Below are 13,167 nucleotides of genomic sequence, written 5' to 3'. Positions count from 1 at the left end.
TTGAATGAGCTTTTATTTCTATATTTTTGGTTTTCATGACAATTTCATTATGCGCTCTTGTCATTTTAATTAGTTGTGTTTAACATTTCTATTTAGCTTTCAGTTTTAAATTCAGTAATTTAAGTATTTTTTAATACTTTTAAAAAATTTTACATAACTTAATTTTGTATATTTTTTAAAATAAGTAAATATATATATCTATATAATGTCCATTATAATAAAATAGTTTATAGTTCTGTTGCATTCATCACACTAAAAGTGTGATTTATATTGAAAATAAATGTAATAATAATAATAATAGACTTCAAAAACACATAATTTTGTCCAAAATTTAATTAAAAATGCAAATTAAACATTTTTATTTCTGATATGATAATGTTTAAAAATGTTTTTTGTTGCACGCAATGTAAGTTATTGTTAAATAAAACCACAACTATCCCACAGCATTGTGGGATCAAGTGTTACTTACAGTGCTGCACATCTTTACAAATGTATGCGATGCAAAAAATGTGAAATTCATGTGAAATGAGTTTTGTGTGTGTGTGTGTGCGCACCTGAGCAGCGGCCCATATACAGTCCACATGTTGAGTGCTCAGCCTGCCCTCGGCTGCCAGGAAGTTCAGGATCACTTGGCACTGTTTTATGATCTACAGCAGAAACAAGACGAGCACAATCAGAAATAATAAACCTTTAGTCAGCGTCCAAAGAAACTATAAAAGCCTACTGGACTCACCTCAATGTGCAAATTTGGTCCAAATATGTGCTCCACAACATTGTTGTTGATGAGCCAGTCAGCGAGTTCCTTCGCTATCGACCTGAAAGAGGAAAGTAAGATGTCAATACATGTCTAGATTGACTGAACTACTAATACCAGTGGACTCGTCGCACTCACGTCTCAGTGTCAGACACCAGGGACTCGTTATTACAGACGTCATTGAAGGTGTGCAGCTGATTCTACAGAAACACAAGCACAGATCGCTCAACACAGGCTGGAGACAATGGAAGAAGAGTTCTTGTGTTTTTGTGTCTCGTACCGTGATCTGGCTCAGGCCGGCCAGTCTCATGGTGAGCGTTGGACTCATGAAGTATTTGAAGGCCAGATCCAAACTCTCTCTGTCAAAACACAGCGCACTGTCCAGCGGCTCCTTCACCGTGCTCCACATCAGATCGGCCATGTTACGTGCCGCGCTCTGACGCAGCTCCTGATCCGACAACTTACACAGATACCTATAGACAGAGATTCACATTAAACCAGACATGTTAGGTGTGACTGCACGAGTCAGGTGCATTAAAAACAACTGATAACAAAGGGTCATCCACCTAGAATGGCCCACTTCAAAACGACAGGCTGACGACTCAAAAGCATTGCTGTAACTGCAATTTAGATTAGTTTTTTCAAACTGAGGGGCTAGTTAAAAGTATTTTCTAATCAGTAGCACACTTAACTTGTATTAAACCTGAAGCATTCTTTTAAGGATATGCATCAAAAATCAATTAGTATTAATAAAGGATAACAAAAACAGTCTGAATGACAGAGCATTTCAGTGGCTTGACAATTACATTTACAATACTATTTTTTTTTAAACTACAGCAATATAAGGATTTTTTTATATATATATATATATATATATATATATATATATATATACACTAACAGTATGATTTCTATTTCTATGTATGATTTTTTTCACTGTTATTTCTTTTATTTCAAAGTTTCCTTTTGCAAAGCAAAAACAAAACAATATTTAATAAAAAAAAAAATGATATATGTATCATACATGATAAATTGTATCTAAATGTGCAGATTTGTATAATATAATATAATATAATAAAATGATAATATAATATATAATAGATCTGTCCAGTCTTTTTGAATTGACACTACGTTTCTATGTGGATGAATATTTATATAACATAAAAATATAATAATAATAATAATTTGAGGTAGGACTACTGTCTAGGTGGACTAATATTTATATGATATGTAGATTTGTATAAAATGTAGTGCTGTCAAATGATTAATCGTGATTAATCGCATCCAAAATAAAAGTTTTTGTTTACATAATGTGTGTATTGTGTATATTTATTATTTATATATAAATACACACAAATACAGTATATATTTTGAAAATATTTACATGTATATATTTATAATTATATTATTTATATTACAGATAAATATTAGTGCTGTCAAATGATTACTCGTGATTAATCGCATCCAAAATAAAAGTTTTTGTTTACATAATATATGTGTGTACTGTGTATATTTATTATGTATATATAAACACACACACGTGCATGTATATATTTAAGAATAATATGTTACGTTTATATATTAAATATATTCATATATGATATAATTTATATGAATATAAATATATACACGTAAATGCATGTAAATATTTTGAAAACATGCTGTATGTGTGTGTCTTTATGTATACATAAATATAATAGTACACACATATTATATAAACAAAAACTTCCTTTGGATGCGATTAATCACGATTAATCGTTTGACAGCACTAGTAAAATGTAATAATATAATGCTGGTTTTGACTACTTTTCAAGATGGATGAATATTTACAATTTAATAATATATAATATAATACAGAAATCTCAGAAAAACTTGAGGTTTCCGTGTGAATACACTAATACACTTTCTCTGTGAGTTTCTGTGTGCTGCTCTAATCCTGTCTGGCTCGAGTCACATGAACAGCACTCTCTCAGCTCCCCTGCCAGCCGTCTGGCTCCCCTCAAGGTCATGTGAGGAGAGCCGCGGCGACTGTTGCTATGGTGAGGGATGCTCTTCCTAGCAACTCAGCAGAGAGCAGAGTCTTGGCAGCAGCGCTCTCTCTAAGAGTAGCCTGCGTCTCTTTATATCTCTCAGTCAATCAGTCAGGATCGATTACATGAAACAGATATTCCACTTGGCAATCAATGATTTTGAAGCTTTAGGTCCAGTTCAGAAAGCTGTTCTTACCTGATAACGTAAGTGCGAAAAGGGATGATGTGCTGCATCACAGCGGGAATGTGCAACCATATTCTGATCTGTACACACAGAAGAATAACCTCTGATTGGTTACAGGTCTAATGAGTCAGACTCTGGTTTATTTGACTAGGTTTGTTTGACTCACGTTAGAGACGATGGTGATGAAGGCATGTGCGATGGGGAAGGGGAGAGTGTCAGGAGCGCCGAACTCAAAGCAGTCCTTCATCAGAGAGAGACCGTGCTTCCCGCAGAACATACACACATATCGCAGCAGGTGCAGAGGGACCTCCACGTCCTGAAACACACACACAATATAATCCCTTAAAACACACCCAAATCATTTTCTTAAATTATGACCAAAAAAAACAACACACTCTCTTTATCTCAACAGCATGACTGTGTGGTCACATGACTCAGCGTAGGATGCCATTAAAGGACTGAAACCAACTTTAAAATGAGTTTAATCAATATATACTTCAGAAGATCTCACGGACTGGCCAAACATGAGAGAGACTGACAATGACTTCTCCAGAAAACTATTTTTTATGCCAATTAATACACAGAATTTAATGGTTTTATGAATGATTTACACAGGAATTCATTCAGCTTGTATTTCATGAATAAAAGACCTTGAGTCATTTTCTTATGACTTTACAATAATATAATCATATATTTATATAATTACCAGACAAATGTCCTTTTAAGTAATATATTAAACTGCTGTAATTATATAATAATCACCACAACATATAATAATATAATATAATAATAATAATTATTATTATGCAATATTAATATTGCATGTCAAGTTTAGTAATTATTTTTTGTTAAAATAAAGTATACATGTTGTGTGCAAAGACTATGAGAAATAATCAACAGATGAATCAAAATAGTTGCAGGCAAGACTATTTACAGGCTTCAAAAAGAGTCTTTTTTATATGACCTCAAACGAGCTTCGGAAAACATTCTTATATAAAGTTTGAGTATGAATAGTTTGTATTTAATTACTAAAACCTGTGATGATTCAAGGGTGCAGATGAATCACGCTAGCCGACGTCTAAACAGGGAACATCTCGTACTTTCACACACAGAACACCCCTAGCCGCGAGTCAGTTAAATCTAGTCCTGCTCCATCCACTCAGCATCTATTGTAGTCATGAATTATCTCTAAACAGTGTAATCAAGCCCATCATAATGAGTGCGTGAGAGAGAGAGAGACTTACATTCATATCACAGAAAGAGCCAAGGATATTGCTCTCTTGTGCTGAGATATCCTGAGGACAAAACAACAAACGGATATTAGAAAAGACAGCGACCCAAATAAAACCATACTCAGCTTTTCAACAGAAAACAGCTTCTATTTTTGTCTTGAGGATTTGTTGAGGTTACATTCAGTATTCAGTATATCCAAATCATTCAGCAATAATTAAGCAGTGAGTCCGCAGAAGAAGATCAACGCCTGCTTCTACATCACTGCCTGTTTAGCCCCGCCCACAGATTCACGCATGTAGTGTTTACGAGAGAGGCGAATGAGCAGGTCTACACAGAAACCAAACGATAAAGATGGCTATGAAAACAACATTACCCTGTGCAGTGCCAAGCTGTGCAAACAGTGTTTGCACTGCCTTCCTTCTGTTCTGATCCCAACATTAGGAAAGAGTGGATGAATTTTATTTTTTAATGAAGATCCAGACCGTCAGTAAGAACTTGGTCCTTTGTTCACTTAAATTTACTGAGGATTCCTTTACAAACAAGGCACAATTCGACGTGAGATTTCCAGAAATTTTGAAACTAAAAGACGATTCTGTGCCGACTATATTGGATCCGACAGTAATAACTGCACAAGTGTGCGCAACTGTTTTTATTTTTTTTTATTAAGTAGTCTAATATCACCTCGCTCCTAAAAAGAAAAGTAAGCGTAGAGCTCTGCACCACGCCTAATCAAACAGAGCATTCTGAAGAGGGGGGTTAAAACAGGACAGAAAATAGCTTATTACTTCTAAATTATTACTTTCTTTTATTTAAAAATCTTGATAACATTATAAGGGGACCTCAGAGAACAGTACAAATTAATAAAAAAGGCAGTTCATGACCCCTTTAATCCATGAATGTTTCATTTTTTTTGATCTTGTAAGATATGTTATAACTGAATCTATGAGTGAAAGTAGGGCTGGGCAATATGGGCAAAAAAAAAAATTTTCATATCAGTCGATATCGATAATTATCACAATAAATGTCAAATCTTTACTTTAAAGTTTAAAGCCAGATTTTTGCTCCAAAGTGAAAGTTGTAGAAACTAATTTTCCTTAAAATAAATATCTAAATAAATATATTTTCTTAATGTTTTTGCATGTTCAAGGAACAGGTTTAGGTTTTCTGATAATATTAATAATATCACTTTTTTTGTCTCTTAGAAATGCACATTTGATAGTAGCTTGAGTTAGGATGCAGAGGTTAAATTGAACTATGGGAGCATTGGTCTCCCATAGTAGCATACATTTAAATCATGAAAAACACAAATATAGCACCTCAATACCATTGTAAAAATATAACTATATGGTTTTTAGGTAGCCTATTTGTATGAAAAGCAGTAGTCTAAAAACATTCATGAGTTTGCGCTGCGCGGCAGTTTGAACTGTGATCCAAGCGGATAAATGGTCCGTGTGTTGCGGTTCAAATGAGTCGCACTGTTTCGTTCCGCTTTATATCGAACATTTATCGAACTCTTCATATTGTTTCATCAAGGAAAATTATATCGCGATAATTATCGTAATCGAATTATCGCCCAGTCCTAAGTGAAAGGATACATTTCGGTGACGTATAGAGACAATCGTTCCAATCATTTAATCCACTTAAACCTTCCACAATTGAGTGCAATGCCAAGTTGCCAACATCTTAAAATTCAATCCACAATTGGAACTTTAAAGGCCTCAAAAAACCCTTGGAATCCAGACTGTTGAAAACTGTTTCCTATATGAGCGAGTATTACCTCTATAGTGGGGTGTGTGTTGTGTTTGTAGGCCGTGTACAGGGGGAACTGGATCTGAAAGATCTTGGCAGCGCACAGCAGCAGTTTCTCCTGGTCTTCTGTGCTCCAGGATGCAAACGGGTCCAGGCTGCTCTCGTTCCCGCTCTCGCCCGCCGTGGGTTCACTGAGCTTGGGCTGGGGATCCGGTTTGACCCCCTGATTTTGGTTCTTGTGCTGATCTCCATCCTCCACTCCGCCATCCTCTTCAGCCGAGTCCCGTTCCACATTCAGTGGCTCGTCCTCACTGGGCGACGGCTGTGGCTGGGCGGAGCCCCATTCAGACTCCGCCCCCTCAGTCCTAGTGTTACCATGGTCACTGCGTAGACTGTCCCTAAGGTTGGTTACTTGGGCAATGACCAAGTTGATGAGGGCATAAACCAGTTGGCTGAACACCTCCAGGTGTTTGTATTCCTTGAAACAGCACAGACACTGCCTGCAGATGAACATGGAGAGAATCGGTCATCAGCCCATCACTCACAAGGATCTAGCATCTAATGTGCTTGATAATGAAACATTTTGTCTACTTTAATGGTGCTTTTAGCTACCAAGGAGATTGTAGTACATGGAGTTTTGTTTAACACACTTGACAGTTTAAATCCAATCCAAACAACAGGTCAAACCACACAAACCATATTAATGAATTAAAAAAACATCCATGATGACAGAAAACAACAACATGATGCAGGATGGAGTAAAAAACAAATGAATTAATAAGTGAGTGAATGAGTATGCGAGTGAACAAGAGAAATTAACAAATGAGAAAATCAGTGAGCAAAGGAGAATAAATAAATGAGCGAATCAGGGAGTGAATCAGTGAGAGAATGAGAATAAATGAATGAGCGAATCAGGGAGTGAATCAGTGAGAGAATGAGAATAAATGAATGAGTAAATCAGTAAGTGAGTGAGAATGCATTAATGAGCGAGTCAGTAAGTGAGTGAGACTGAATAAATTAGTGAGTTAGTGAATCAGTGAATGAATAAGTATGTGATTGAATCAGTAAGTGAATGAGAATGAATGAATGAGTCACTGAATGAATCAGTGAAAGAATGAGAATGCATGAATAAGTTACTCAGTGAACAAGTTAGCGAGCAACTGAGAATGAATGAATTAATGAATGAATAAGCCAATCAGTGAGTGAATAAATGACAATAATGAATAAGCAAATCAGTTAGCGAATGAGAATTAATGAATGAGCAAGTCAGTGAGTCACAGTGAATGAATGAATCAGTAAGCAAATCAGTGAGCGAATGAGAATAAATGAATAAATAAAGACAGTGAGTGGACAAGGGAATCAATGAATGTGTTAGTGAATGAATCTGCAAGCAACTGAATGAGTGAGTGAGTGGATGAATGAATGAATGAATGACAGATTGCAGTGAGTGAATGAATGACAAATGACTGATTGTTTGAGTAATAGTTTAGGAATAAACATCCGAGTGAGTGAGAAGTCAATGAGGGAATGAGTTCTGAGGGAAATGGATGAGTGAATTAACTGGACAAATGACCAATTAAGAAGTGAACAAATGAACAAACAAACAAACTTGTAAACAAACCAATCAAGGAATGAATGAGAAACTGTATGTTTGAAAGCGTTAATGAAGTGAATATGCGAATGACTGAGTGCTGACCTCTGTGTCCATGTGCTGATGTATGTGAAGACTCTTAAGGCATGCTCCTTCTTCAGCTGCAGGCCGTCTGAGCTGTCTGCATCCGAGACTGAGACACACAGAGAGAGAGAGAGAGAGAGAGAGAAAACTGTTAATGAACTGGCTACAGGGTTCTAGAGCTCTCTGGGATCAGATCACAAGTACACAAGTACAAATGCTGAAAGACAACTTGCACAACAAGGTTTAAAACTTTATGTCAGAGATTTTTCCAAATCATTAAGTAAGAGGAACAGTGATTCAGCACAAAAAAAAAAAAAACATCTGTAAAACAACCCAAACTCATGGTACAGCAAATGAAAACCAGTGAAACTGGCAGAGAACAGTTAAGACAGAACGTCCTGTCCAAGACAGCATTCTCACGCTGTAGAAAATGAGTGTAATTTTAATGGTAAAAGGCTGCAGAAATGCTACTGTGAAAACCAGTTAACTGCTTAATGAAAATAACCAGCGAAAATCTGTAATTACAGTACCATTGCTGTTTAATGTGCAGCTGACATTCCCAAAATTCCCTGTGTGACAATTTTGACACATCTGTTTTTTTGTTTTTTTTAATTGAAATAAATGTTTCTGCTTACTTTTTTTTATATCAGTTTTCATATCAGTTTTAAGATCAGTCAGTGCAAGTTTCTTTTGGTTGAAACAGTTCAGACTTATTTTTAGTCTAGGACTAGGTTTAAGCCTTGTCTGTGAAACCGGGGATAATGTTTTTTCACTTTTCAAGTTATGGCAACTTTTTTTTACCATACATTTCTTTGATTTATTTTCCACAGCAAGGTCATTTCAGATGATCACATGACACTGTGATTTGCAGGACCTTAACATTCATTTAGGTGCTCTATCCCGACAAACCACACACACACACACACACACACACACACACACAGAGAGAGAGCACAATTAATGGTTTCCACAGTGACGAGGGAGTTGCTGGACTCGAGAATGCTACCTTGGGGTTGTAAAGTTCACTCGAGCAGCTGGTTAGCCTTGACCTACATGAGATTTTCGTTCTTTCTTTCTGTAAAACGGCTTTCCTGTCTTTTTTTTTTTCTCTGCCATTTCCACACAGCTCTACAGTAACAATCCAGGGCATTGTGTTCAAGGACTGAGAAAAAGTTTGACGGCGCTGTGATATGAGGATGTTATCAAAGCTGAAAACTCGAAACCACAAAAGTACCAAAAATCCATCAAAGTCTCATGGCACCAAAAAAAAAAAAAAAAAAGTAAAACTGCATACAAAGACTGACAGAATTACAAATGGACATTCTGTCATCATTTACACACCCTTGTGTTATTCTAAGACTTTATTTCTCCTATGGAACAGCAAAGAAGATATTTTGAAGAATGTTCATGCTGCTCTTTTTCATATAGAGGTATGAACAGACTAAATTAATTTTTACAAAGTCAGTTTTTGCTTGTTGTGCAATGATTTGCTGATTTCAATATACAAGACATAAACAATATCTTTAGAGCTTGGATAGAGGAGAACATTTTTAGCAAATGACAACTTGAATTTTGTCTGTTCTTTACACAAAGCAATCATATGACTTCAAAAGACTCGAAATATAGCGTACAACGGCCTAGACTACTTTTACACTGCATTTTTTATTCTTTTTAAAGATTCAAAGCTCCTGGTTACTGTATTTTTGCATTGAAAAGAGCAGCATGAACATTCTTTAAAAGATCTCTTTTTGTTGTTCACAAAAGAAAGCAAGGCATATGGGTTTGGAGCATCATGAGGATGAGTGAATAATGATAAATATACCTTTAATACAAGAACTTTTCAAATCTAGTTAAAATGCCCTGTGATTCATATCTTTTTATGATGTCTGGCACAACTGGTTTAGTGACTGTCTGGCTGTTTTTGACCTTTCAGAAAATGCTAAATTACAGAGTGTGCATAAACAGACTTCTGCTGACACACACACACAGGCGCACACACACACACAAACACTTAAGACTGCATTTAAGCTCTCTCCTGAACACAAACACGCATCCTACCATGTCAGATTAACAGTCAAACTGGCCCAAACAATTAAAGGGTGGTTCTGCTGTCTATCTATCTACACACAGCACAGCGTCTGAGGGGTCAGATGTTAAGCTGCACATGCACATATGGGGGGCTGACACTCACTATGAGAGGGATACGGACACCAGACATGGCTGAAGGCCAAAAACACATATGCTAATGCACAAACACACTACGAAATATTGCAAATATTGATGTTTAATATTAAATTTGTGCATGTAAAAAGTGCAATTATTAAATAGCATTCTTAAATTATTTAGAATATAAAATGATATATTAAAAATAAATGTGATATGATAATTATATAGGCCTAGAAGATACTTTTACCATTTGGCCCTTTTATCATCCAGCCCTATTAGTTGCTACCAAATAATACTAAATTGTAGGCACCCATAATTCTTGTCTACGCAGCACCATCATCTTCCAGTTAAGCAACAGAACATGCTGTCATATGGTACCTACAAACATAATTCTACACATTTCAAATGTAAACACTTGCACAAAAATCGCATGGAAATAAAACAATTACATTCAAGCTACGGCAATAAGATGATCAATATAAGATGATGACTTATAAGCAAAGTTAAAACCTCATGGTATGATTAGGCTATGTTTTTTTGAGGTTACTACACTAATACCATGCATTTTGGTTATTATATGGTACATGCAATAGTGATTATATAATATGGTAACAGTAATATCATAGGCTTTTTTACATTATCATGGTAATTCAGCTGTATTCCTTGGAATAATATCTAAAACCATGGCATAGGCCTATCAATGTTGCAATCATTCATTACCATAATATATATCAAAATTCCACCTACCATCATAACTTTTCCACCAAAGTATGTTTTTTTTTTTAAATGCCTTAAATGACTTTAACATGTACTATCATATTGTTGTTTCATAATATGGTAACATGAAATATTACTATGATAATGTAGAAAAAACAAGATATGATTATACCTAATAGTGTGGTATATCAGTGTGGCAATCATTCAGTACATATTAAAGTACCACCTGACATTGTATCACCACAGTACCATGTTTTTAGGACTTTACCGTGGTAATGCCACATTTTCTGACATGTAGTATAGTGTTTTTATAATATGGCAACATGGCAATATCATGTTTTTAGTGAATCATCATCGTAATTCAGCTGCATTCTCCAGAGTACTAGATATATCAACATGACAATCATTCAGAAGCACAACAATATTATCTGATCCTAAAGTTTTTGATATGCACCACAGTAATTTCATGGTATTGTTTAAAGTATCATGCACATGCTATGGTAATCCTTCAGTACATTGGCATATACCAAAGTACATCTGGCATTATTACTGTACCAGCAGAGTATTGTGGTTTTATTGGGGGGGATTTTATCATGGTAATATATTTGAATCTTTATCACAGACAGTAATTCTTCAAAATACCATCATAATAGTGTCTAACATCATAGCTGTACCAGCAGAGCACCACGTTTTTTGGACTTTCCCATAGTGATGTGATGCTTTTGACATATATCACAGTAGTTTTTTCAAGTTTCATGCAAAAGCCACAGCAATCCTTCACTACAATGGTACATATCAAAGTGCCATGGTATTACCATCTTGCAAGACATCAGTGCTGAAGCAAAGAAAGCGCATTAATCCACATCACACTCTCTCCATCCAACAAAGCACACAAATACTGTCTGATTCCTGCCCAGCAGCCATCAGAGGGCCAAAGACAGCTAAAAACTCACATCCCGACCGTCAGATCGCATGAGCCCTCATAAATCACCTGCTCGAGCAGATTTACACTGCAGTATGGATCGAGTTGGCTGATCAGATGCTGATCTGTGTGCATTTTGAAGGATGACAATGTCAAAAACACTTCTGCTTGGGCTAATGCTAATGTCAGTCCAACTTCCCATCAGCCTCCAAGCTGATGGTCAGATATCAAAATCAAACAAAAGAGAAATAATGACAGCCAAAAGGTGCTTGAGCGCTCTTTTAAATGCATACGTTGACAAAAAGTGTAAAAGATTATATATTAAACACGAAAATCTGCGCTGAATCGAGGTAGCTAGCCGCATGCTCGGTCAGTCATGCTAACAACTTGCTGCAAACAACTACAGAAACACAACAAACAGGCAAAAAAAACAATCAAATGTTGTTGACTTACTCTCATTGAGCACCTCCAGCAGCTCGGCGCAGTTCTCACACATGGTTCATAAAGGCGGAAAGTGTATTCAGACCATTGGAGAAATAAAATGTTGCCTGTTTTTCTCTCTGTCTTTTTAAGGGGGTGTTTAAGGCCCGACGAAATGCTTGATGAAGGCTCGTTATTATGAGACAACACAACCAGGGAGGTTTGGGCTCATGCAAGCGGGATTGTTTGCCGAAATGTCGAGGGTGGAGACAGTAAATGTGAGGCACTAAAGGAGCGGAGATTCAGTCTCCGAGCAGAGCGTTACTGTGCAGACTAGCACATACGGCAGCCATGATGAACAGGGACGGGAGTTACACTTCGGTTGTTTCCGTCGGGCAACTTCGGAAATGTTCGGGATTTTCCGGGAATATTCGCGATCGCTCGGAGGCAAGCGGGTAACGTTGTGCGAGACGTCGGCTGTTTCCGCCGAGTCGTCTTGCAAGTCGTTCGGCCCTTTTCGGAAAACTGGCGGAGAGAGAGAGGGAGGGGCGTCCGTTTGTTACACATCGGCTGTTTTCGTTACGCCTGCTTCCGGCCCTTTCGGCCATTCTTCGGAAATCTCGCGATTTCTCGCATTCGAGCACGTGTACGTGTGGTTTTAATTTCTATGTGACCCTGGACCACAAAACCAGTCATAAGGGTCAAGTTTTTGAAATTGAGATTTATACATAATCTGAATTGAAAGCTGAATAAATACGCTTTCCATTGATGTATGGTTTGTTAGGATTGGACAAAATTTGGCTGAGATACAACTATTTGAAAATCTGGAATCAGAGGGTGCAAAAAAAATAATCGCCTATAAAGTTGTCCAAATTAAGTCTTTAGCAATGCATAGGACTAATCAAATATTAAGTTTTGAAATTTACAAAATATCTTCATGGAACATGATCTTTACTTGATATCCTAATGATTTTTGGCATAAAAGAAAAATTGATCATTTTGACTCATACAATGTATTTTTGGATATTGCTACAAATATACCCCAGCGACTTAAGACTGGTGTTGTGGTCCAGGGTCACACATCTGTACTGTATTACCAACATTAATCCCGTTTATCCTGTAATTAAGTATATGATAGTTATGGGTCGGAGATATGCAGGTGCATCTCAATAAATTATAATGTCGTGAAAAAGTTCATTTTTTCTTGTAAGGTATTTCAAAAAGTGAAACTTTCATATATTTTAGATTTATTGCATGTAAAGTAAAACATTAAAAAAAAATGTTTTTTGATGATTAGAGCTTACAGCTGATGAAAGC

General features: G+C 36.4%; 1 protein-coding gene across 1 annotated transcript in view; it reads right to left on the bottom strand.

Moving 5' to 3' along the window:
- Positions 1-12,210, bottom strand: part of usp34 (ubiquitin specific peptidase 34) — a 47,942-nt gene extending 35,732 nt beyond the window's left edge. Inside the window, exons 1-10 of the mRNA XM_079421137.1 lie at positions 11,884-12,210; positions 7,647-7,734; positions 5,979-6,450; positions 4,213-4,263; positions 3,135-3,284; positions 2,981-3,048; positions 1,035-1,227; positions 893-954; positions 734-815; positions 555-647 (exon numbers count right to left, since the gene is read on the bottom strand). Of these exons, the coding sequence (XP_079277263.1) occupies positions 555-647; positions 734-815; positions 893-954; positions 1,035-1,227; positions 2,981-3,048; positions 3,135-3,284; positions 4,213-4,263; positions 5,979-6,450; positions 7,647-7,734; positions 11,884-11,926 (1,302 nt within the window). The 5' untranslated portion in view covers positions 11,927-12,210. The remainder of the gene's footprint in view (positions 1-554; positions 648-733; positions 816-892; positions 955-1,034; positions 1,228-2,980; positions 3,049-3,134; positions 3,285-4,212; positions 4,264-5,978; positions 6,451-7,646; positions 7,735-11,883) is intronic.
- Between the last annotated feature and the right edge of the window lie 957 nt (positions 12,211-13,167).

This window comes from Barbus barbus (assembly GCF_936440315.1).
Source record: "Barbus barbus genome assembly, chromosome: 7".
Lineage (NCBI taxonomy): Eukaryota > Metazoa > Chordata > Actinopteri > Cypriniformes > Cyprinidae > Barbus > Barbus barbus.
This window is presented reverse-complemented; position numbering and strand designations above follow the sequence as displayed.